The 25,179-nt window shown below is 44.5% G+C and overlaps 1 protein-coding gene across 1 annotated transcript; it reads left to right on the top strand.

The window, feature by feature from the left end:
- The first annotated feature begins 1,344 nt into the window (after positions 1–1,344).
- Positions 1,345–22,877, top strand: LOC148439588 (growth/differentiation factor 8-like). The gene is made up of 3 exons (XM_088464541.1): positions 1,345–1,708; positions 19,401–19,768; positions 22,497–22,877. Exons 1-3 carry the CDS (start codon positions 1,345–1,347, stop codon positions 22,875–22,877), a joined length of 1,113 nt encoding a protein of 370 aa, XP_088320667.1.
- Positions 22,878–25,179: the final 2,302 nt, after the last annotated feature.

The following is a 25,179-nucleotide window of genomic DNA, read 5'->3' as shown; positions in this document are numbered from 1 at the left end:
CATCTACCTCTCATACTGCAGCAATATCCATCATTTACCTCTCATACTGCAGCAACATCCATCATTTACCTCTCATACTGCAGCAATATCCATCATTTACCTCTCATTCTGCAGCAATATCCATCATTTACCTCTCATACTGCAGCAATATCCATCATTTACCTCTCATACTACAGCAATATCCATCATTTACCTCTCATACTACAGCAATATCCATCATTTATCTCTTATATTGTAGCAATATCCATCATTTACCTCTCATAATGCAACAATATCCATCATTTACCTCTCATACTGCAGCAATATCCGTCATTTACCTCTCATACTACAGCAATATCCATCATTTATCTCTTATATTGTAGCAATATCCATCATTTACCTCTCATACTACAGCAATATCCAACTGTCCCAGTGCACACTCACATCTGACTTCTAATCACGAACCGTATACAGAACTTCAGCTGAGTTGCATGCAACTCAGAATAAGCTCCACAATTTTTAAATATTTTTGTTTTTATTTTTGTTTTTTTTACTGGTTATATTTTATTGATTTCACCTGAATAAAGAAATAACTTAAATGAATGCAGCAATTAGTTATTAAATAATTTTTATTTCAGGAACCCTAGTTTGCTTTTTTGTCCCTAAATTATTGGTTTCCAATATTAATCAAGCAAAACGGTGCTGATATTTTCATTGTGCAGTTATGCTCATTGTCCACTATTTCAATTAATCTGCTTTGCGAATGGTATTGTGTGTCATTCCTGAAAGTATAACGGATCCATAGTACTTTACACTCTCTCTAGAGTGTAACAATATAAGCTACTTTTTTGTGCATTCTGTTGGGTTCTAATTTGTGCATATACTGTAATAAGGCAGAGATGCCAGTAGCAGCATCTCAAAGGGTCTGATCGTCACTATTCATGTATAAATATCTCCAGGATTTATTCTACTCGTCATGCATTTATCTCAGCACGAGGATACAATTGTTTCCCAAAATGATCTTTTTCTTTTTTTTTTCTGACTGTTGGGAATGATGAAATCACTATACAGTGTAATAAATAGCTGGGACCTCTCTGCAGCCAGTGAGAGCCATTGTGTAAGTGGCAGCCAATCGCTGGCTCTGATGACACCAGCGTAAGCCCAGTTGGAGTATAAAAGTGCACCTAAGTGATCCGTGATTTATCATTGCAGTTTTTTTTTTTTTTTTTTGCCGAGAGTCTCAGATTTTGCCAGCACTCTTTCCTTCCCGTGACATATCAGCTGAAAAGGGGTATACAAGGGGGAGAGGGAAACCAAAAAAAAAAGGAAAGAAAAGAAAATTGCCAAGTCTGATTTAATGAGAACATGGTAAAGGTACGTGCTTGTACTTATATCTACCTGTACATTCTGGTGGCACTTCCCCCGGCGGATTCGGACAGCAGCAACCAAGCGACTGACAAGGGCACCCTGTGTAGCTCGTGTACCTGGAGGCAAAACAGCAAGTCTTCCAGGCTAGAAGCCATAAAAATCCAGATACTGAGCAAACTGCGACTGGAGCAGGCACCTAACATCAGCAAGGACGCCATCAGGCATCTTCTGCCCAAGGCTCCGCCGCTGGAAGAGCTGATTGATCAGTACGATGTCCAAGGCGATGACAGCAGCGAGGGGTCTCTGGAAGAAGATGACTACCACGCCACCACCGAGACCATTATCACCATGCCCACAGAGCGTAAGTGAGAGATACCAGTCACACTATGGGATTCAATTAGGTGCGAGTTGGGTCCTGCGAGCTGTTCTCTCAGCTAATTCCCACCACAAAGTCTGAGCAGGGGAAAAGGTAGAGTAAAGCTTTATTCTAATGTAAAAATGTCAGGACACAGTGCAGAACCTCTGGTGCACCTCTCCCAATGTATAATCAGGCACTTGGCGGGGTGTAAATAGCATAATTTGGCCAATAAAGACATGTCAGTTTATAGGTGAATTTCTCTAAAAAGCTCAATAATGAGATAAATGATGTAGGACAGGTATATGGAGATGTAAATCATGTGGGACAGGTACGTGAAGATGTAAATGATGTGGGACAGGTATGTAGAGGTGTAAAAGACGAGGACAGGTATGTGGAAGCGTAAAAGATGTGGGAGAGGTATGTGGAGGTGTAAATGATGTGGGTCAGGTATGTGGAGGTGTAAATGATGTGGGACAGGTATGTGGAGGTGTAAATGATGTGGGTCAGGTATGTGGAAGTGTAAATAATGTGGGTCAGGTATTTGTAGGTGTAAATGATGAGGGACAGGTATATGGAGATGTAAATGATGTGGGACAGGTATGTAGAGGTGTAAAAGACAAGGACAGGTATGTGGAAGTGTAAAAGATGTGGGACAGGTATGTGTAGGTGTAAATTATGTGGGTCAGGTATGTGGAAGAGTAAATGTTGTGGGTCAGGTATGTGGAGGTGTAAATTCTGGGGGACAGGTATGTGGAGGTGTAAATGATGTGGGACATGTATGTGGAGGTGTAAATGATGTGGGACAGGTATGTGGAGGTGTAAATGATGTGGGACAGGTGTGTGGAGGTGTAAATGATGTGGGACAGGTATGTGGGGGTGTAAATGATGTGGGACAGGTATGTGGAGGTGTAAATGATGTGAGACAGATATGTGGAGGTGTAAATGATGTGAGACAGATATGTGCAGGTGTAAATGATGTGGACAGGTATGTGGAGGTGTAAATTATGTTAGACAGATATGTGGAGGTGTAAGTGATGTGGGACAGATATGTGGAGGTATAAATGATGTGGGACAGGTATGTGGAGGTATAAATGATGTGAGACAGGTATGTGAAGGTGTGAGTGATGTGGGCCAGGTATGTGGGGGTGTAAATGATGTGAGACAGATATGTAGAGGTGTAAATTATAGAGGACAGGTATGTGGAGGTATAAGTGATGTGAGACAGGTATATATGAGGTGTAATGATGTGGGGCAGGTATGTGGAGGTGTAAGTGATGTGGGACAGGTATCTGGAGGTATAAATGATGTGGGGCAGGTATGTGGAGGTGTAAATGATAGGGGACAGGTATGTGGAGGTATAGTGGTGTTGTAAATGATGTGAGACAGGTATGTGGAGGTATAACTGATGTGAGGCAGGTATATATGAGGTGTAAGCGATGTGGGACAGGTATGTGGAGGTGTAAATGATAGGGGACAGGTATGTGGAGGTATAGTGGTGTTGTAAATGATGTGAGACAGGTATGTGGAGGTATAACTGATGTGAGGCAGGTATATATGAGGTGTAAATGATGTGAGACAGGTATGTGGAGGTATAACTGATGTAAGACAGGTATGTGGAGGTATAAGTGATGTGGGACAGGTATGTGGAAGTGTAAATGATGTGGGACAAGTATGTGGAGGTGTAAATGATAGGGGACAGGTATGTGGAGGTATAGTGGTGTTGTAAATGATGTGAGACAGGTATGTGGAGGTATAACTGATGTGAGGCAGGTATATATGAGGTGTAAATGATGTGGGACAGGTATGTGGAGGTATAACTGATGTAAGACAGGTATGTGGAGGTATAAGTGATGTGGGACAGGTATGTGGAAGTGTAAATGATGTGGGATAGGTCTGTAAAGGTGTAAATGATAGGGGACATGTATGTGGAGGTATAGTGGTGTTGTAAATGATGTGAGAGAGGTATGTGGAGGTATAAGTGATGTGGGACAGGTATGTGGAGGTGTAAGTGATGTGGGATAGGTATGTGGAGGTGTAAATGATGTGGGACAGGTATGTGGAGGTGTAAGTGATGTGGGATAGGTATGTGGAGGTGTAAGTGATGTGGGACAGGTATGTGGGGATGTAAATAATGTGGGACAGGTATGTGGAGGTGTAAGTGATGTGGGACAGGTATGTGGAGGTGTAAGTGATGTGGGACAGGTATGTGGAGGTGTAAGTGATATGGGACAGGTATGTGTTGGTATAAATGATGTGGGACAGGTATGTGTGGGTGTAAATAATGTGGGACAGGTATGTGGAGGTGTAAGTGATGTGGGACAGGTATGTGGAGGTGTAAGTGATATGGGACAGGTATGTGTTGGTATAAATGATGTGGGACAGGTATGTGTGGGTATAAATGATGTGGGACAGTTATATGGAGTGTTGGATTGACGAGAGGGACTTTTGAACTTGCAGCTGAAAGGTAAAAGTGTTTATTCCATTTTTCTATACCCCAAAATGTTGAAAAGACTTTAATTTGATGAAAAACGCTTGCTTGCTATAATTTATCCACCAATAATAAAAAGTGCAAAAAGCAGCTATTTGACAACTTATAAGAACTTCCAGTACTTTCCTTATGGCCACTATCAGCTTTCTATATGGTCCCACTGTCTTAGTTGCCACTACTTTGGGGTCCAGAATGTTTTTCCCACTTTTTCATGCACTTCTCTCAGGTTGCTTTTAGTAGAGAAGTTTCACAACCTCACTGCGACTACCGCAAATGACATTTCTAGTTAATCCTGCATTTCTCAGGCGCTTTTGCAAACTCGCTTCTAATTGAAATGACCCCTAACACAGAAGAAAAATAAAACACTTCCGGTTCTTTAATCATTAGACGAGCCAAGTGCTTTTTTTTTTTATCTGCCCTCAGGCGCACCTGCGTCCATCAGGAAAAAAGCGCTATATAAATCAAATTATTATTATTATGGTTCCCCTAACATTATACTACCGTAAGTTGCATTATAGTGTCTGGAGCTGTAGGTGCACACAGAAATCAGGCACTACAGCCACTCGGGGACACGATTAGATGTCGCACAGTAGTGAGGTGGGATATTCAGTATAAGCTGCTTGCTGATTTTTAGAAAGGAGAAGCAGTTGGTTAATTTGGCAAATAATATAGGCAGTCACTCGGGTGCGGATCTTACCTATACGTTACCTGTGTATTTATTGGTGCAAGTTCTCTGATATAAATTTTTGTTTTTTTAATAAAGAAATGTAAACGCACAATTATTTATTGAATGTTGACATCTGTGAATGAGAGGTGAGAATATGATTATCATATATAAAAAAAGGTGACTGCAAGTCTCAAATATTAACAGCAAGGGGCTTATTAGCTCAGATCGTGATGCAGTCGTTCAGCGTCATTTCCTAAAGTGCAACCTACTGCATAGCTCAAATGTATTGTGCGATCACTGCAAGCAGCCCTGTAAACCATATATACTGTATTAAACACCAAACACATTTACCAAAGTACAGTGACATGCAAGTAATGTTACATAGTACACTTAGGGGTATATTTACTAAAGTGCGGGTTTTTAGAAGTGGAGATGTTGCCCATAGCAACCATTCAGATTCTACTTATCATTTATCTAGCACCTTATAGAAGATAATAGCTAGAATCTGATTGGTTGCTATGGGCAACATCTCCACCAGAACTTTAGTAAATATAGTTACCCCTTATAGTTATAGAAATATCTCATCTACTCTATATATGGCTGTATCATACAATGGCCAGTTGGGCAATGCCAGCACAGATGACATACTGTATATAATGAATGTTCTCTTTGCACAGACGATTGTCAGAGATTAGGTGAGAAAAATTCTATAATAGCATAAAAAGCAACAGAACTGTACTTTGCGTCTTGCTGTTAAGGTGCGTATACATATACACTACACGAGAGTGGAACGACTGTACGATTACACCATCGTAATCGTTCACCATCCTGTGCAGTGGATAATGTGCCCGCACTGAATGACATGCCGTACAGTGCAGACCCCCTCCCTCATCCCCGAACGTGCACAACCTCACAATATCAGCAGGTTAGCCGGCATGTTCAGGCTATGACAAATGCCGGCAGCGACCAGCAGGAACGCGCATCGCTGGTCATTGCTGGCATTTTACTGCACGATTAATAATAACGATGTTGTAATCGTTCAATCGCTCATTTTTCTCGTCTAGTGGATACGCGCCTTTACTATAGTGCACATTGTAGGGAGATAATAGGTCGGACAAGCAGCCAGACCTTAAGGTTTGGACTATACAATATATGCAGGTATTTCATGTACGTATATGGGTGCAATGTCCTAAGTTATTAACAACAATATATAGTAGCTGACAGCTCAAATGTGCATAAAATGTAGTTACATCTCAACAATATTATTATTATTATTATTATTAATAATAATTCTAAATAAGGTTAAATAATGACTGGGAAACAAACAGTGATGGATGCAGCGGACACAGGTCAGAATTCAGTCATTGACAGATTTATCTTCTTTTGTTGTTTGGCCAAAATAGATGCATCTTATGTGTACTGCAGTCTGCAGATACCCTGAGTCTGTCACATTAGAGAAATGCTAGATAAACTCATATACTGTATACTGTATGTGGCATGTGGTCAGCCAGCCTACATACTGACACATGTAAGGGAGCAGAATGTGGTTCACAGTACTTCATTACAGCCTAAAACTAAATACTAAGCCAGATCGACAAATGTATGTGTATATATATATATATATATATATATATATATATATATATATGTATACACAGTATATACAGTCAGGTGCATAAATATTGGGACATTGACAGAATTTTCATATTTTGGCCTCTATTCACCACCACAATGGCTTTGAAATGAAACAAACAAGATGTGTTTTACCTGCAGACTTTCAGATTTAATTTGAGGGTAATTACATCCAAATCAGGTGAACGGTGTAGGAATTACAACGGTTTCTATATGTGCCTCCCACTTTTTAAGGGGCCAAAAGTAATGGGACTATCAACTCAAAAGCTATTTCATGGACAGGTGTGGGCTATTCCCTCATTATTTCATTATCAATTAAGCAGGTAAAAGGTCTGGAGTTGATTCTAGGTGTGACATTTGCATTTGGAATCAGTTGCTGTCGACTCTCAATATGAGATCCAAAGAGCTGTCACTATCAGTGAAGCCATCATTAGGCTGAAAAATCAAAACAAACCCAGCAGAGAGATAGCAAAAACATTAGGTGTGGCCAAATCAACTGTTTGTAACATTGTTAAAAAGAAAGAACGCACCGGAGAGCTCAGCAACAGCAAAAGACCCGGAAGACCACGGAAAACAACTGTGGTGGATGACAGAAGAATTATTTCCCTGGTGAAGAAAAACCCCTTCACAACAGTTGGCCAAATCAAGAACACTCTCCAGGAGGTAGGTGTATATGTGTCAAAGTCAACAATCAAGAGAAGACTTCACAAGAGTGAATATAGAGGGTTCACCACAAGATGTAAATCATTGGTGAGCCACAAAAACAGGAAGACCAGATTAGAGTTTGCCAAACAACATTTAGAAAAGCCATTACAGTTCTGGAACAACATCCTATGGACAGATGAGACAAAGATCAACTTGTACCAGAGTGATGGGAAGAGAAGAGTATGGAGAAGGAAAGGAACTGCTCATGATCCAAAACATACCACCTCATCAGTGAAGCATGGTGGTGGTAGTGTCATGGCGTGGGCATGTATGGCTACTAATGGAACTGGTTCCCTTGTATTTATTGATGATGTGACTGCTGACAAAAGCAGCAGAATGAATTCTGAAGTGTTTCGGGCAATATTATATGCTCATATTCAGTCAAATGCTTCAGAACTCATTGGACAGCGCTTCACAGTGCAGATGGACAATGACCCGAAGCATACTGCAAAAGCAACCAAAGAGTTTTTTAAAGCTAAAAAGTGGAATGTTATGCAATGGCCAAGTCAATTCCCTGACCTGAATCCGATTGAGCATGCATTTCACTTGATGAAGACAAAACTGAAGGGAAAATACCCCAAGAACAAGCAGGAACTGAACACATTTGCAGTAGAGGCCTGGCAGAGCATCACCAGGGATGAAACCCAGCGTCTGGTGATGTCTATGCATTCCAGACTTCAGGCTGTAATTGCCTGCAAAGGATTTACAACATAGTATTAAACAGTGAAAGTTAGATTTAGGATTGTTTAGTTTGTCCCATTACTTTTGGCCCCTTAAAAAGTGGGAGGCACATATAGAAACCGTTGTAATTCCTACACCGTTCACCTGATTTGGATATAATTAACCTCAAATTAAATCTGAAAGTCTGCAGTTAAAGCACATCTTGTTTGTTTCATTTCAAAGCCATTGTGGTGGTGAATAGAGCCCAAAATATGAACATTCTGTCAATGTCCCAATATTTATGCACCTGACTGTATATATATATATATATATATATATATACATATACATACAAATGACAGCGGCACTCACAGGACTTGAAAAGAAGACTCCAGACTCCCAAGGTCAAGTTCAACGTTTCAGTCAAAAGACTTTTATCAAGACTGAAACGTTGAACTTGACCTTGGGAGTCTGGAGTCTTCTTTTCAAGTCCTGTGAGTGGCGCTGTCATGTGCATGCAGTGGTCGAAGTGGGAATTTTAAAGTGGGGGTATGGGGATTCGGAGTGCATGCCTTTGGTGCGCGAGAAGAATGGGCGGGACCACGCACCATGGGGGTGTGGTTATGTGTCATTATGGGCGTGGCCACTCAAAACGGGGAGTGTCATGCATCCATCTCTCATTCTTTCCTTTCATCTTTCAAGCTTTGCACCTCTGACTCCTTCCTTCCATCTCTCACCCTTTGCACATCTAACTTCTTCCTTCCATCTCTTTGTAACCTCCTGCATCGCTCACTCCGTTTACTTTTTACATTCTTTTTACCTCTTACTCTCTCCTTCCCTCTCTCACTCCCTATATAATGTTACTGAATGCTATAGACAGGTCGTACACTGCTCATAGATAGTACATACACGTCATACTCATTACCTGACTCACTGCAGCATACCTGGAACAAAAACACATGCAAGGGCTTATGTAATCGGTTGTGATCTGCAGCCGCTGCAGGGATTCATGCAAGTGTTCCCATATTTTTAAAATGGCAAACATTTTAAAGGAAAACTACCTAGGTTTTGCCTTTAAAATACTGTAATTGACACTTAAAAAATATGGGAAGACTCTCATAAATCCCTGCCGCAGATGCAGCTCACAAACTTAGGGCCTGATTCAGAGCCGCTCGCTATTTGCGAGTGCTTGCTCTGAATCAGGGCGGGTAATATATATATATTTTTTTTTTCCTGTCTGCTCGCTAAGCTATGGGTGCCCACCCACAGCTAGTGCGAGCGGGCAGGAGATGGTCGCGATTATTGTGACTATCTGCATTGCGAGGAGACCCTAAGGTAGCAGGAAGTCCACTACTGACATCACGAGTGATGTCAGTAGGGCCGCCCACAAACGGCAGGCATTCCTTCTGGAACGCCTCAGTTTGTTGAACCACCCTCAACATCGACAGCCACCCCATTTTGCTGCACGCTCCGTAACGGATGAAGGTCTCACTCGCTATGGGGCTCACGCACATGTGTTGCACACACCGCGCGTGCGCACTGGGCAACCATCGACCCGCTTGCGTGCGCAATGCACTTGCGAGCGGGTCTGAATCGGCCCTTATTACGTAAGTCCCATAGGCTTTGCACGTAAAACACACAAACAACTGATAACAAAAAAAACACATAGGGCCCCACATGAAATAAATGTGCATTTTGCATGACACACACATACACAGGCTTTACATGAAAAAAAACTCAAATAGCACCAATAGGGGAATAAAGAAATACATAGGCCCCCGCAGAAAATATATACTGTAAATCACATAAGCTTTGTATGGAAAAAAAAAAACCACATTGCCACCCATATAAAAAAAAAAAAAACGCATAGGACCCCTGAAGAAAATATATCACATAAGCGTTGCATGGAAATAAAAAAATCACTCACACACATTGGCACCCATAGGAAAAACCAAACACGTATGCCCCGCTGCAGAAAGTAAAAAAATCACAGAAAATTTGAATGGAATAAAAACACATTGACACCCATAGGGAAAAACCAAACTCATAGGACCCGCCACAGAAAATAACTAAATCACAATGTTTACATGAAAAAAACAGTCACATAGGTTGCCATAGGAAATAAATAAGTCACATAAGCTTTGCATGAAAAAAGAAATAAAAAATCACACACATTGACATCTGAAAAAAACCAAACACAAACAGGGGAATTCAATAGTTCTGGATGGCGCCTATACTAATAGGCGCCCGATGGATCAATTAAAATGCTTCTCCTTCGGGCACGCATTACTCTTGGTGACACAATGCTTTTCGCAGCCTCCTGAAGAGACAGAGTTAGACACGTCTGGCCGCTGTGCACAGCTAAACCCAGTGCGTCTGGGTGCTTCAAAAGTAATGGATGCCTGACTAAATATAATTAATCAATTGGGCACCTATTACTTTAAACATCATCCAGAGTAATTGAATTTCCCCTATAGGTTTTGAGTTCCCAGAGCTATTCAATTGTTTCCCACGTGACTGGCACTAAGTTGGGAGATGCTGGATAGTGCGCCCTAAGCCAGGGTGGGAACGTACACAGGGGTGAGGATTCACACAGGGGTGAGGACGTACACAGGGGTGGGAACGTACACAGGGGTGGGAACGTACACAGGGGTGATGACGTGCACAGGGGTGGGAACGTACACAGGGGGGGAACGTACACAGGGGGGGACGTACATGGGGGGGAACGTACACGGGGTGGGAACGTACACAGGGGTGGGAACGTACACAGGGGTGGGAACATACACAGGGGATGGAGCGTACACGGGGGATGGAGCGTACACGGGGGATGGAGCGTACACGGGGGATGGAGCGTACACGGGGGGAACGTACACGGGGGGGCGTACACAGGGCTGGGAACGTACACAGGGGGGGGAATGTGCACAGGGCTGGGAACGTACACAGGGGGGGGAATGTGCACAGGGGGGGAACGTACGCAGGGATGGGGAGGCACACACTACATAGGAAAAATAACTGAAGCAAGTATTACTCACCAATTGCTGCGGAGGAGGCTGTCTGACTCTGACTCCAAATAGGTGGAGTGGAGATTGCTTTATTCAGAGGAGTGAGGAGGGAAGCAGGGAAATGTACAGGAGCCAGTGGCACCAACATCTGTACTACGGAGGGGGGAAGCCTCAGCCCCCAGCAGTAGAACCAAGCCTCAGGACTCCTTCAGCCAGCGCACAGTAAACGCGGAGGCCAGTATGAGGGGCTGTATGGCTATGATTCTTGTCCTGTCACTAAAATCGGCGGGGGATGGGCACACATAGATGGCCGGGAGGGAGAGCAATGATGGAGACCCAATTCCGGACTCTGCACCTCCTGCAGCATGTAATGAGTGCTGCACACCTTCCGGCAAACACAAATATCCGGCATGGGCAGGCGGAGGACATGCACCCGGCACACGCGAGTAAGTGGGCGGGGTTTGGAGGAACAAGCAAGCCACAATGCTGGACTCTGCAGCTTTGATGCTGCATAGACTTTCCAGGTGGGTAACGGAACCCGCGCGCAGGCGGGGCTTTGGAGACACAAGCCAGTAGTCACAAATTGGACTGAGGACTGGCTCCAGAGCCCTTCCGATGGGGGACGGCTCACAGCACACATGGGCGGGCGGATGGGTGGGAAAAACACAAACTGCGGCTAACTTTAGGGGCTGTCCCGCTCATCCCTCTGTCCTATAAACTAGAAACCAAAAAAATGTTTATTGCTTGAAGTGCCGGTATGCCATACCGTTGCATACCGGCACACTTCGAGCACTGTGTGCATGTATATATTTTTGGCCTGTTTGGACCATCAGAGGGCACCCAGGCATTTGTATGTTATTTACATACAATATTCAGTGGCATATCGATACTTATCAAAGTAGTGCAGTCTCAAGCATAGTGATAGCTCCCAGCCCCGACAGCTGTTTCGATGTTACCACCTTCATCGAGGGTCAGCTACACTGAATATGTCAGCAGAGGCCATAAAAATACCAAACTACCTAATGGTGAAAACAATCACCTGTGTGCACACCTGAAATCTGACAACACCCGGCAGGACCGGAAGTCTAGCTACGGAGAGCGGAACACACGGCGCTTCCCCACCACCCTGTGGTCAGCAACGGAGTTCCGTCTGGCCGGATCTGACGTCACGGACACGACAGAACTCACACAGCTACCCCGGCAACACCGGACATAGCTGAAGAGTTCCGTCTGACCGGAAGTGATGTCATAGCCACTAACAAAGTATAACTGAATAAAAAGCATCACGTGGTGCAGTCAGCCCCGATCACCATGACAACAGGAGGCGGTCAACAAATGACCGCCTCACTGAGACACAGAACATCAGGGACAACAACACCCAAGATCATAAACAATACATATAAAAAATATTCTTTGTACCTATAACAGCCTTATAAAAAAATAAACAAAATCCACAATGAAATACATAATACCAAATACATAATAATCAAATATTAATACCCTGTGTACAGGATTATCGATATAAATGTTATCCTAAAATGTAAAAAAATAACAAAAAAAATAAAAAAATAAAGGCAGTTAAACTAGACCATTACCAGCTAATGATAGATTAGCCCTATTGCATATTTATACTGACTATTTATAGTAGTTAAGTTCAAATAATGCATCGCTAACAGTATTTAATCACTCTACGGTGCACACATCATTTAAACAACACATCATTTAAAGAAAGAGTAATGCAAGAACACAATGACAGCATAACCAGCATTTAAATTTTTGTAATTATGATTAACCCCTGCAGTTACTCATAATGCATCATAAAAAAGATGAAAAGTGAATTCCTCATTAAGTCCCAAAGGAGACATCAAATCCAGTCGATATATCCACTCGCACTCCCGTTGTAAAAGCAGTTTATCCCTATCTCCACCTCTTCTCAGTGGCGGAATATGATCTATTGGCATAAAAACAAAGACCTTCATGTTATGGCCATGATCAATAAAATGTCTCGCTACAGGCGGTGTACTGGAGTCAATCAAAGTGGCAGCTTTTTTAATTGAGGATCGATGGAGCGCAATGCGTTCCTTAACCATTCGTATGGTCTTGCCCACGTGTAGTTTTTTACATGGATATAGTATTAGATATACCACATATTTTGACTCACATGTCATACGGTGTCAAAGCTGATAACGTACACCAGTAGTGGGGTGACAGAAATATTCACCTGTTAGTAAATGTCTGCAGTTAATACATCCACCGCATTTGAAAGCTCCAGTCTTGAGTGTAAGCCAATTAGTATGCATGCTGACCCTTGAACTTACATCTGAAAAAGTAATCCGTTCTTCAAGTTAGGACTACATTTGTAGCAAAATAATGAATTTTGCTGGCAATATGGACCCACTATGGGATCAGTTCGTAAAATATGCCAGTATTTTAAGATCACTTTTCTCATCAATGTTGATGTAATAGAATATGTACTTGAAATTATCATTCTTTCAGATTTGTCCCTTTTAGTATCAGGGTTTAGCAGATCCTCTCTTTTCAATTTAAGACATTTTTGGATGGCTTCCTGCACTTCTTCAGTGTCATATCCTCTGTCAATAAAACTTTGACCCATCGACTGTAAGGCCTCTCGGACTTGTTCAGTATTAGAGGTAGTTCTCACTACTCTCAATAGTTGGGAGTACGGTAATCCCTTTTTTAAAGGTTGAGGATGAAAACTACTAGCCAATAATAGTGTGTTTTTATCAGTTGGCTTCTTGAAAATTGCTGTAGAGAATGTACCTGTCTCAATTGATACCAGGACATCCAAAAACGAGATGCTGAGTGAACTGCAGGAGAATGTAAATCTTATAGAACCCGGTAAAGCATTTAAGGAATCCACAAAATTTTGCAACGCAAGGGTACTGCCAGTCCAGATCAAAAACAAATCATCGATATAACGCAAATAAAATTTAATAAAGCGAGAATACATACGATTTGGCATAATGTATTTAGTCTCATAGTCATACATGTAGAGATTCGCATAGGCCGGAGCCATATTAGATCCCATGGCAGTACCCTTGCGTTGAATATAAAATGCATTATCAAACAGGAAATAGCTTTTATGCAAAATAACTTCCATGAGGAGAAAAAGAAATTCTCTTGGTAGGCCATTGTAGTGTGAGCTTGAGCCCACTACCCTTCTGATGGCCTCCATACCTTCAGTATTATCAATGTTGGTGTATAGACTACTGACATCCATTGTTACAAGCAGACAATTCTCCGGTGGCTGTCCAAAAGATTTTAGCTTATTCAAAAATTCAATAGTATCCTTAACATAATAGGGCGTGTGTTGTACAATAGGTTGTAGATAATAATCTACATATTGTGAAAGGGATTGACTTAAGGAACCCCTGGAGGAGATTATTGGTCTCCCAGGCAGTCTAATTAGGGACTTGTGCACTTTCGGTAATATGTACAAAAGGGGAATCTTAGGAAAGACTTGGGTCAAAAATTTAGCCGTAGATTCATTGATCCACCCATTGGAAATACCCATTTCTATTATACTATCTATTTCTCGTTTGTAAAGACCTGTAGGATCATAGGTGAGTTTCTGATAACATACAGTATCATTCAACTGACGTAGAACTTCATCAATGTAGTCAGAGCGATTTAATATAACCACACCCCCGCCTTTATCGGCTGGGCGGATTATAGTATTAGGGTTGTTTCTCAATGTACTAATGGCCTTAATTTCCTCTTGTTTGAGGTTTTGATGAACTTTACCTCTTTGTTTAAGTATTGGTATAGTTTCACTTTTAACCAATCTGATAAAAGTTTCAATCGATGGGATATTAACCGGGGGATCAAAAGAACTTTTTATTCTAAAAGGAGAAATCATGTCATTAGTTGTAGGTCGTCTAGCAAAAAAATCTTTTAAACGTAATTGTCTCTGAAAATGATATAATTCAGTTTCCCACCTAAAAACATTCTGTCTGTGTCTGCACAAAGGATAACCCTTTTGACAGCACCGACATTTCTCCTAAATTAGGGGTATAATCTGACAGATTATACAAGACTACCTCCTTGCTCCCCTCGGAGATTTCTCTGATTTTCTTTCTATGCCTGACGCCCCCTCGCCTGCAGAGTCTTTTAATTTGTTCTTGCTGCGTTTGTAAACTTTTTCTTTTAAAAAAATCCCTTTATGTGTAGATGAATTATCTGAATCACTCAACGATGTGTGTGATTCTATGTCAGTGAAGGTGTTGTCAAATCTCCTTCTATTATTTAAACCCCCTTTCCAGGGTCGTCTGATTAGATAACCAGGAATATACCCTCAGGTCTTTATAATCCTCTTTTACTTTTTTGTACTTAGTTTTTTTGAAAGTAAGTAATTCCGCTCTAAATGTAGAAATATTATTCTCTTATTTGGACAGCCACTCGGTCTGGAGTCTTCTTTTCAAGTCCTGTGAGTGGCGCTGTCATGTGCATGTATATATTTTTGGCCTGTTTGGACCATCAGAGGGCACCCAGGCATTTGTATGTTATTTACCTGTGGAGTGCCGGCGTTATTTTGAGCTGTGATGCCAGTGACCTGTATAGGTGCCGTGTTATACGCTGTAGGTCTGCCTGTGGTTAAAGAGGTGCACTAGAGTGTGCTTTATTTATTTTTATTTATTAACAGTTTCTTCTATAGTGCGCTTTACAATTGTAAACATTAATAGAACAAAACTGGGTAATAACAGACAGATATATAGGTAGGAAGGCGCAAGGTGCTCTTTGTACTTACAGTATATGGAAAATAATTGTGGATGTGGGTTTGAACATCTGTTCTCAGGGTGTCTACGTTGTTATGCTATATGTTATATACAGCATACTAAGGACACCTAAGACTTCTATAGATTACCGTATATACTCGAGTATAAGCCGAGTTTTTCAGCACAAAAAATGTGCTGAAAAAGTCCCCCTCGGCTTATACTCGAGTCAAGTGTAGAGCTGACCGGACGGAGTTCGGTCAGCGCTACACACTGCCAAACACACAGCCGCCGGAGCCGGCAGCTGCGTGTTTGGTGTAATCAGCAGCCGCTGAGAGTCTGTCAGACTCTCAGCGGCTGCTGCTGCTCCCACTGCGGGAGCCATCTTCCGGCTCCCGCAGTGGGTGATGGGAGACACGTCGTCATGAGGACGTCTCTCCCATGCAAAGCGGCCGGAGGAGCAGACAGCGGCGGGACCATGAGCGGGAGTTTCAGGTGAGTGTTTATTTTTTTTTTTATTGTTATCACGTCTCTCTCTACTAGGGGGGGGGGACTACAGGGGGCACTACCAGGGGGCGATGACTGCAGGGGGCACTACCAGGGGGCGATGACTACAGGGGGCACTACCAGGGGGCGATGACTACAGGGGGCACTACCAGGGGGCATTATCAGGGGGCGATTACTACAGGGGGCACTAAAAGGGGGGAATACCACTAGGGGAACTACCAGGGGGGGATTACTACAGGGGGCACTACCAGGGGGGATTACTACAGGGGGCACTAAAAGGGGGGATTACTACAGGGGCCACTACCAGGGGGGATTACTACAGGGGGCACTAAAAGGGGGGATTACTACAGGGGGCACTAAAAGGCGGGATTACTACTGGGGGTACTACCAGGGGGGGATTACTACTGGAGGCACTGAAAGGGGGGATTACCACTGGGTGCACTACCAGGGGGGGATTACTACTGGGGGCACAACCAGGGGGAATTACTACTGGGGGCACTACCAGCTGTTGCCATTTCCCACACTAGGCTTATACTCGAGTCAGTAAGTTTTCCCAGTTTTTTTGGGTAAAAGTAGGTACCTCGGCTTATATTCGGGTCGACTTATACTCGAGTATATACGGTAATACACATTTGCTCGTGTTCATTGAGGGACCGTAGACATTTGCACATTACTCATTGTACTATACAGCTACAAATAAGACGCCTACAGTAATAAAACTCACAATCATACACAGATAAGGTGTCAGTGTAATAACTCAGTGATATTACTGTAGAGATTTCCTGTGAAAGTGATACGTGGAAACCAATGCTTTGATCTCAGCGTGGGTAGAGCAGGGGCGAGTATCAGGGGCAGCAGCATCCCCAATCCTAGATGTGTTCAGGAGATACTGCTATATTTGTCTTCTTATGAAAAAGCATTTCAGCAGCACCTATGAGCGCGGCGGTAAAGTGGGCGTGTACGCTACATCTGAGAGGCGTGTCATACATGTGATGGGCGTGTACAGCTACATCTAAGAGGCGTGACGTACATGTGATGAGCGTGTACGGCTACATCTGAGAGGCGTGTCATACATGTGATGGGCGTGTACAGCTACATCTGAGAGGCGTGTCGTACATGTGATGGGCGTGTACGGCTACATCTGAGAGGCGTGACATAAAATTGATTTACATCCAAATGTAAATGAGCCCCAAAGCAGTTAGTAAGATCTACATGTTGAGGAAAAAACACTGATACTTTTCAGAAAATACATGTAGCCATAGGGATCATTGTGCCTTATACCCAATGCAGGGAAATTATACTAATGATCCCATTTGAATGTATATATCTCTGTTTTTTTTTATATTACAGCTACTTAGTTATAATGGGAGTAAGATCCAATCAGGGAGATTACTAACTAGACTCTTTAAGGAGTCAGGGAGATTGCTACTATTTCAGGGAGTCTCCTTGACAATCAGGGAGAGTTGGCAAGTATGCAGCTATAGCATTGGGACGCAGCATGGTTTTGCGATTGCATTGCGATCACACAGACTACGGTAAGCCATCACAGAGTGAATGACAGGTAGTCAGCGTTTCTGGGTAGTGACGGAGGGGGTGGTTGCAGAAACGCAGGCGTGCCAGTCTATTTGAACGCCGTTCATAAATTAGCCACTGCAACGACGTACGCAGCTTGAATACTTACTGCGTACGACGAGGTTAGCAATATCTGAGTAAGGTCTGACCTGCTGTAATTGTGCGTAAGGGGCCAATTTTACTCGATGTTCCCGATGTATACGTAACACTGCAAGGTATTACGGATGTGAGATAGGGGAAATTGGTGTCTCTATGCTGGCTTTGTGATTGCAAACATTAACATAGTTTTGCAGCAGACCTGAGTGCGTGATCGCAATAGCGATCCGTAGTGAATCAGGCCCTTAGTTCAGGTATCAACAGACCATTATTTCTTAGCGACCATTATTTATGTAAAAAATGGCTTGATACATAGGCTCCCTAGTCTCTTAAAGTGTCTTTGGGTCTCATTCAGACCCGCTCGCAAGCGCAGGACGCTCGCAAGCGGGTCGATGGTACCCAAATGCGCATGCGCACGACGGAGGCTGCTCCGTCATGCACATGCGCGAGACCCGGCGAGTGACGGGGAAGCCGTCGATCGGGGTCTCGCACCAAAGGGGGTGTGCTGTCGATGGTGAGTGACAGCACGCCCCCTTTGGTGGGCGTGCCGGGGCGTGGCTGCCCAGACGGAGGCGTTCCCATGGGAACGCCTACCGTCTGGGTCCGGCCCCACTGACATCACTAGTGATGTCAGTGGGAGTGATTTTGGCTCTGATAGAGCCAAAATCACTCCAGGGTTTGCTGCAGCGAGACCCTACCGCAGGGTCTCGTCGCAAGCCCGATGGTCGCGATGGTCTTGACCATCGCGACCATCTTTTTGGCCGCTCGCATAAGCTGTGGGTGGTCACCCACTTCTATGCGAGCGGCCAGGAGGCCGCTCCAATAATAGGTAGGACGGCCCTGATTCAGAGCGAGCGCTATTGTCAGAGTCCGTTACGATACAGATTTTTAATACAAAAATCTCAGCAGTGCCGCGATGATTAATACATAGGGCCTGATTCAGACCCACTCGCGAGCGGCTGTCCGCTCGCAAGTGGGTCGATGTTCTGGACTGAGCATGCGCACGACGGAGGGAGCTCCGTCGTGCGCATGTGCCAGACGCGACGAGCGAAGGAAAGTCCTTCGCTCGTTGTGTCTGATCAAAGGGGGCGTGCTGTCGATGTTGATTGACAGCACGCCCCCTTTGGTAGGCGTGCCGGGGGCGTGCCTCCCTGACGGGGGCGTTCCCACGGGAACGCCTCCCGTCAGAAGCCGGCCCACTGACATCACTAGTGATGTCAGTGGGAGTGATTTTGGCTCTGATAGAGCCAAAATCACTCCGGAGCTTGCGGTTGAAAACCTCAACCGCAGGCTCCGGCTCGCAGTTTCGATGGTCGCGATGGTCACGACCATCGCGGCCATCAAAATGCACGCTCGTATAGCCTGTGGGTGGTGACCCACAGCTATACGAGCGTCCAGGAGGACGCTCCATTTTCATGGAGGCCGGCCCTCATTCAGAGCGTGCGCTCTGCTCAGAGCGTACGGCTCTGAATGAGGGCCATAGGCCCTTAGACTTTATTGAATAGATATTGTAAACTTACAGCCAATTATAACTAGTTTTGAAATTGGTAGAATAAATAACTGACAATAACATGTCCGTTTATCCTGGGGATAATGTGTTACAATAAGCATTCTTTACCGTTTGTTTTTACAGCTGATTTTCCTACCGCGGATAAACAGAAATGCTGCTACTTTAAATTCAGCCCCGTCATGCAGTACAATAAAATAGCCAAGGCTCAGCTATGGATATATCTGAAACCCGTTCAAAAACGTACCACCGTCTTCGTCCAGACCTTCCGACTCCCCAGGTCTTCAAATGATGGCACCAGGTCAACTGGAATCCGAGCACTAAAACTGGAGATGAACCCGGGACCTGGGGTCTGGAAAAGCCTCGATGTCAAAACCGCGCTACAAAACTGGCTTAAACAGCCCGAATCTAACATTGGCATAGAAATCAAAGCCTCTGATGAAAATAGCCGAGATATTCCAATAGGTCAACGAGGCTCCAATGAGGATGGGCTGGTAGGTAATATGGGAAATATTTGTGTCACTCCTATGGACAAATAGAATAGACAATATATGGCTTACATAGATACAGTTATTTGAAAAAACACTTATTTTAGTAAATAAGTTAATGATAACATCAACTCATTGTCTAGGCATGCTAGTGGTTTATACAACATGTACATGTTAGTCAAAGAATAGCACACCCTACCTTTATAAGCTTGGATGGTATTTGCCAAGGAATCCTAATTTAATTGTTATTGGGGGGGACAAATCGTTCTTTACAATATATAATAAATGTAACAATTATGGCTGCAATACCCAATATAACTACAGGCTTTTCAAAAATGTAGCAAAAAAAGACCCCTAGAGATCAGAACAGAGACTTGATCTGGATTTACAAAATTGGGGGATTCTGGGCCTGATTCAGAGCCGGACGCTCTGACAATAGCGCTCGCTCTGAATCAGGGCCGTCCTACCTATTATTGGAGCGGCCTCCTGGCCACTCGCATAGAAGTGGGTGACCACCCACAGCTTATGCGAGCGGCCAAATAGATGGTCGCGATGGTCAAGACCATCGCGACCATTGGGCTTGCGACGAGACCCTGCGGTAGGGTCTCGCTGCCGCAAGCCCTGGAGTGCTTTTGGCTCTATCAGAGCCAAAAGCACTCCCACTGACATCACTAGTGATGTCAGTGGAGCCGGCCCCAGACGGTAGGCGTTCCCATGGGAACGCCTCCGTCTGGGCAGCAACGCCCCCGGCACACCCACCAAAGGGGGCGTGCTGTCACTCACCATCGACAGCACGCCCCCTTTGGTGCGAGACCCATAGCGACGGCTTGGCCATCGCTATTCGGGTCTCTCGCATGCGCACGACGGAGCTCCCTCCGTCGTGCGCATGCGCACTAGGGCACCATCGACCCGCTTGCGAGTGCTCAGCGCTCGCGAGCGGGTCTGAATCAGGCCCTCTGATTTCTGGAGAACCAAACCTCACTTCTCTAAATTAAACTATTGCGCTGACTTGAATGTAATGATGTCTCAATATGCAAAATGTGTTAAATAATTGGAATGCTCAGTATCGGTTCATTGTATATTATTATATTGAGAAGACCTGAAAACCAAGCTGAGATAGATGAGTGCAGCTTTCACATTATTGCTGTACAATTAGAGTGTTGATATTTCTTCATAGAGCTTCATTAGGCAAAACTTTCCAGAAACAAAAGAAGTGTATATAATTGTTGGGAAGGGGGTGGGAGGGTTATACTGTCACTCACTTTGACATGATCATTTCCCTAGTCACTGTGAAGAGCACTGCTATACAAAAAGAAGAGGTTTATTTTTATATGTAATTTAGTATATTTTAGTCTTGGTGTCTCCCAAGCGTTCCAGATAATAGATCCTGTTTCTATAGAGCAGTGATTCCCAACCTCGGGCCTCGAGGCACACCAACAGTCCTGGTGTTAGTAATAATATCCATGCTTAAGCACAGATGTTAAATAGAAACAGATGTTAAATAAAAAGGTACAAATTAAGTCACCTGTGCTCAAGTATGGCTACCCTTAAAACCTAGACGGTTAGAGACTATTAGTGTGCCTTTAGGACCGTGGTTGGTCTCAGAGGATGCGCTTTGCAACTTTTGTTTGAAACTACCAAAATAAAGTTAATAACCTAAGGCCCTGATTCAGAGTCGGACGCTCTTTCATAGCGCTCGCTCTGAATCAGGGGGGCATATTTTTTTTTTTGTGTCGGCCTCCTGGCCGCTCGCTAAGCTGTGGGTGACCACCCACAACTTATGTGAGCGGCCAGGTGATGGTCGCGACCATCGCGGCCATCTAGCTTGCGACGGGACCCTTGTGGTAGTGTCTCGTCCATCACAACCTCCAGTGAGCTTCCGGCTCTAATAGAGCCGGAAGCTCACTACTGAGGCAACCCCCAAACGGCAGGTGTTCCTTTGGGAACGCCTCCGTTTGGCCAACCACCCCCCCTGCCCACCTCCAAAACGGGGCGAGCTGTCAATCACAATCCGTAGCGACGAAGCGCCCGTCGCTGTCTGGGTCTCGCGCATGCGCACGCTGGAGCCGGTTGTGCGCTGGCGAGCGGGTCTGAATCAGGCCATAATTTTTCATTTATGCGTCTTTCATTGATCAGTTCTAACAGTCAGACATGACTTTTATGATCAAATAAAGGCACAAAAGCATTACTCTAAAGCAACTTTTGTAAATTGGATAATGTACCCCCCAAGGTAATATTGTAACATTGTAATCGTGCAGTCGTTTCACAGTCTGTGCTGTGCCTACACTGAACGATCAGTCACTCAATGCAGGGACCCTCCCTCATCCCCGCACATGGCCAATCTGTCGTTATCGGCAGATTGACCAGCATGTTCGGGCGATGAGAGATTTCAAAAACGACCATGCGGGAATGCGCATCGTTGGTCGTTCACTGCATAAAAATTAACTATATATCATTGATCGATATCGTTATCGTTCATAGAGATCGTACCGTGTGTACGCACCTTCAGAGAAATCAACAAGTGATATTCTTGTTATCACTTGTTACTAATACTTAAATGATGCTCCAGCCAATCAGCTCCTGACTGTCATGTGTTTGAAAAATGTAAATAAATATCAATCACGTTATATACAGAAAGTGTTTGTAAGATATACTATAGGTTTTTAAACTGTACAGCATATAATATCACTTACTTATTATATTCTAATAAGCCAATTTTACCTTTTACCATCAGAATCCATTTTTAGAGGTCAAGGTTATGGACACGCCAAAGCGATCCCGCAGAGATTTCGGCCTGGACTGTGACGAGCATTCCACAGAATCCCGCTGTTGTCGGTATCCCCTGACGGTGGACTTTGAAGCGTTTGGATGGGACTGGATTATTGCGCCAAAAAGATATAAAGCCAATTACTGCTCTGGCGAATGTGGAATTGTATTTCTGCAAAAGTACCCCCACACTCATCTGGTTCAGCAGGCAAACCCCCGAGGCTCCGCCGGGCCCTGCTGTACCCCGACGAAAATGTCCCCAATCAACATGTTATATTTCAATGAAAACGAACAAATTATCTACGGAAAAATCCCGGCAATGGTGGTAGATCGCTGCGGGTGCTCGTGAGCTTTCTGTTATTTTTATGTCTTAAAATTATGGAGCTTTTTTTTTTTTTTTTAACTTCCTTTATAATTTCATAAACTGTGACAATCTGTACATTAAGCTGAGGACCCGTATAAAGTCGCTGTTGCATTCCGATAACTTGCATGATCAGCGGGAAGTCGAAGTTTGAGACACTATCGATGTATTTTCATCCTATACTTTCCAAAACTGGAAGGATAATTAAATCAGCTCTATATATCTAGAATAGACAATAATAAAATATTTTGGAAGGAAACGTGACTGATAAAAGCACATTGTAACTGTTTTTACGCTACGAAACATATTTTTCATTGTTTGCTTACTTTTGTAATTAAAATTAAGGAAAAAAATAAGGTCTGAGATGATATGTCTGTGTGTTTTGTAGGCCGATTATATACTGTTCATGTCTAAACGCTTTCCCTACAGCATTCAAATGGCTACAAGTAGACACTTACTGTAAGATTCATTTTCGTAAATGTTTTCTCAAATCCCAGTTACGTGAACAGTCAGAGATTATAATGTGTAATAGGTTTAGGCTGTGAGGGGAGGGTTAGGGTTAGGCTGCGGGGGGGAGGGTTAGGGTTAGGCTGTGGGGGGGAGGGTTAGGGTGCGGGGGGGAGGGTTAGGCTTAGGGAGGGGAGGGTTAGGCTGCTGGGGGGGTTAGGGTTAGGCTGCGGGGGGAGGGTTAGGCTGCGGGGGGGAGGGTTAGGGTTAGGCTGCGGGGGGGAGGGTTAGGGTTAGGCTGCGGGAGGGGAGGGTTAGGGTTAGGCTGCGGGGGGGAAGGTTAGGCTTAGACTGTGGGGGGAGGGTTAGGGTTAGGCTGCGGGAGGGTTAGGGTTAGGCTTCGGGGGTTGGGTTAGGGTTAGGCTGTAGGGGGGGACGGTTAGGGTTAGGCTGCTGGAGGAGGGTTAGGCTTAGGCTGCGGGGGGGAGAGTTAGGCTTAGGCTGCGGGGGGGAGGGTTAGGCTTAGACTGCGGGGGGAGGGTTAGGGTTAGGGGCTGTGGGGAGGGGAGGGTTAGGGGCTTCGGGGGGTGGGTTAGGGTTAGGCTGTGGGGGGGACGGTTAGAGTTAGGCTGCGGGAGGAGGGTTAGGCTTAGGCTGCGGGGGGAGGGTTAGGCTGTGGGGGGAGGGTTAGGCTTAGACTGCGGGGGGAGGGTTAGGGTTAGGCTGTGGGGGGAGGGTTAGGCTTAGGCTGCGGAGGATAGGGTTAGGCTCCAGGGGGGTGGGTTAGGCTGTGGGGGGGACGGTTAGGGTTAGGCTGCAGGGGAGGGTTGGGCTTAGGCTGCGGGGGGGAGGGTTTGGCTTAGGCTACGGGGGGAGGGTTAGGGTTAGGCTGCAGGAGGGGAGGGTTAGGATTAGGCTGCGGGAGGGGAGAGTTAGGCTGCAGGGAGGCGGGTAAAGGCAGGCTGCGGGAGGGGGGGTTAGGGGCGGGTTAGTAGTTAGGATTAGCATACTTACCTTCAGGCATCAGAATTCTGCCAGGATGCCGCTGTCGATATTTTGACTGCCAGCTTCCCACCTGCCGGGATCCTGTACCCAACCCGTGCTGTATATAGCGTTCTGTACGCCACATGCCCTAGGTACAACAATTCACTAAAATGTAATACACATGCTTTTTCTCTATTTAATTGGTTTACCAAGGGGCCTATTTATTAATAAGTCTGATGGCCCAGTGGAAATTGCGTAGCTAACTCGCCTCGATTTGCGGCGTCAGACCATAAGCTACAATGGTGTTAGCTATCGGGGCCAAGTTCTATAATGGTTTTGGAATATGGAGCTTGGTAAATATCACTATATCGCAGCATAGAAACCTAAGGCTGTTCGTGTGATTGGAAACAAGGGACCGCACAAAGTATCTCCATTATCAGTCCCCTATACCCCCCTCCCCAGATACATCCAGTGGATATGTGAAATTTGTAGATATCAGCTGAAAAATGGGTGCTTTTTTTGGGGGGGGAGGGGATATCCCACAAATTCCTTTTGATAAATTAGTCCCTTAAAGTGTATATACGATTGGTACGAGCCAAAAACACGACATCCTGGCTGATGAGGTCAGTGTAGAGCCCTGTATCAGGGGCAAAACATACATGTCCCACCATATAAAGTCTTCCCCCAAAAAAATAAAGAATAAGGGGTATATTTACTAAAGTGCGGGTTTTTAGAAGTGGAAATGTTGCCCATAGCAACCAATCCGATTCTAGCTACTATCTTTTAGAAGGTGCTAGATAAATGTTACGTAGAATCTGATTAGTAGCTATGGGCAACATCTCCACTTCTAAAAGCCCAC

This window comes from Taudactylus pleione, unplaced genomic scaffold (assembly GCF_031769625.1).
Source record: "Taudactylus pleione unplaced genomic scaffold, aTauple2 ptg001683l, whole genome shotgun sequence".
In the NCBI taxonomy this organism is placed as follows: domain Eukaryota; kingdom Metazoa; phylum Chordata; class Amphibia; order Anura; family Myobatrachidae; genus Taudactylus; species Taudactylus pleione.
Note: the sequence above shows the minus strand (reverse complement) of the source record. Positions and strands in the feature narration are given on the sequence as shown.

Coding starts and splice junctions, on each gene's coding strand:
- LOC148439588 (XM_088464541.1), top strand. CDS start 1,345: ATGGTAAAGGTACGTGCTTGTACTTATATCTACCTGTACATTCTGGTG. Junction 1,709..19,400: donor TATCACCATGCCCACAGAGC/GTAAGTGAGAGA, acceptor TTGTTTTTACAG/CTGATTTTCCTACCGCGGAT. Junction 19,769..22,496: donor GCTCCAATGAGGATGGGCTG/GTAGGTAATATG, acceptor TTTTACCATCAG/AATCCATTTTTAGAGGTCAA.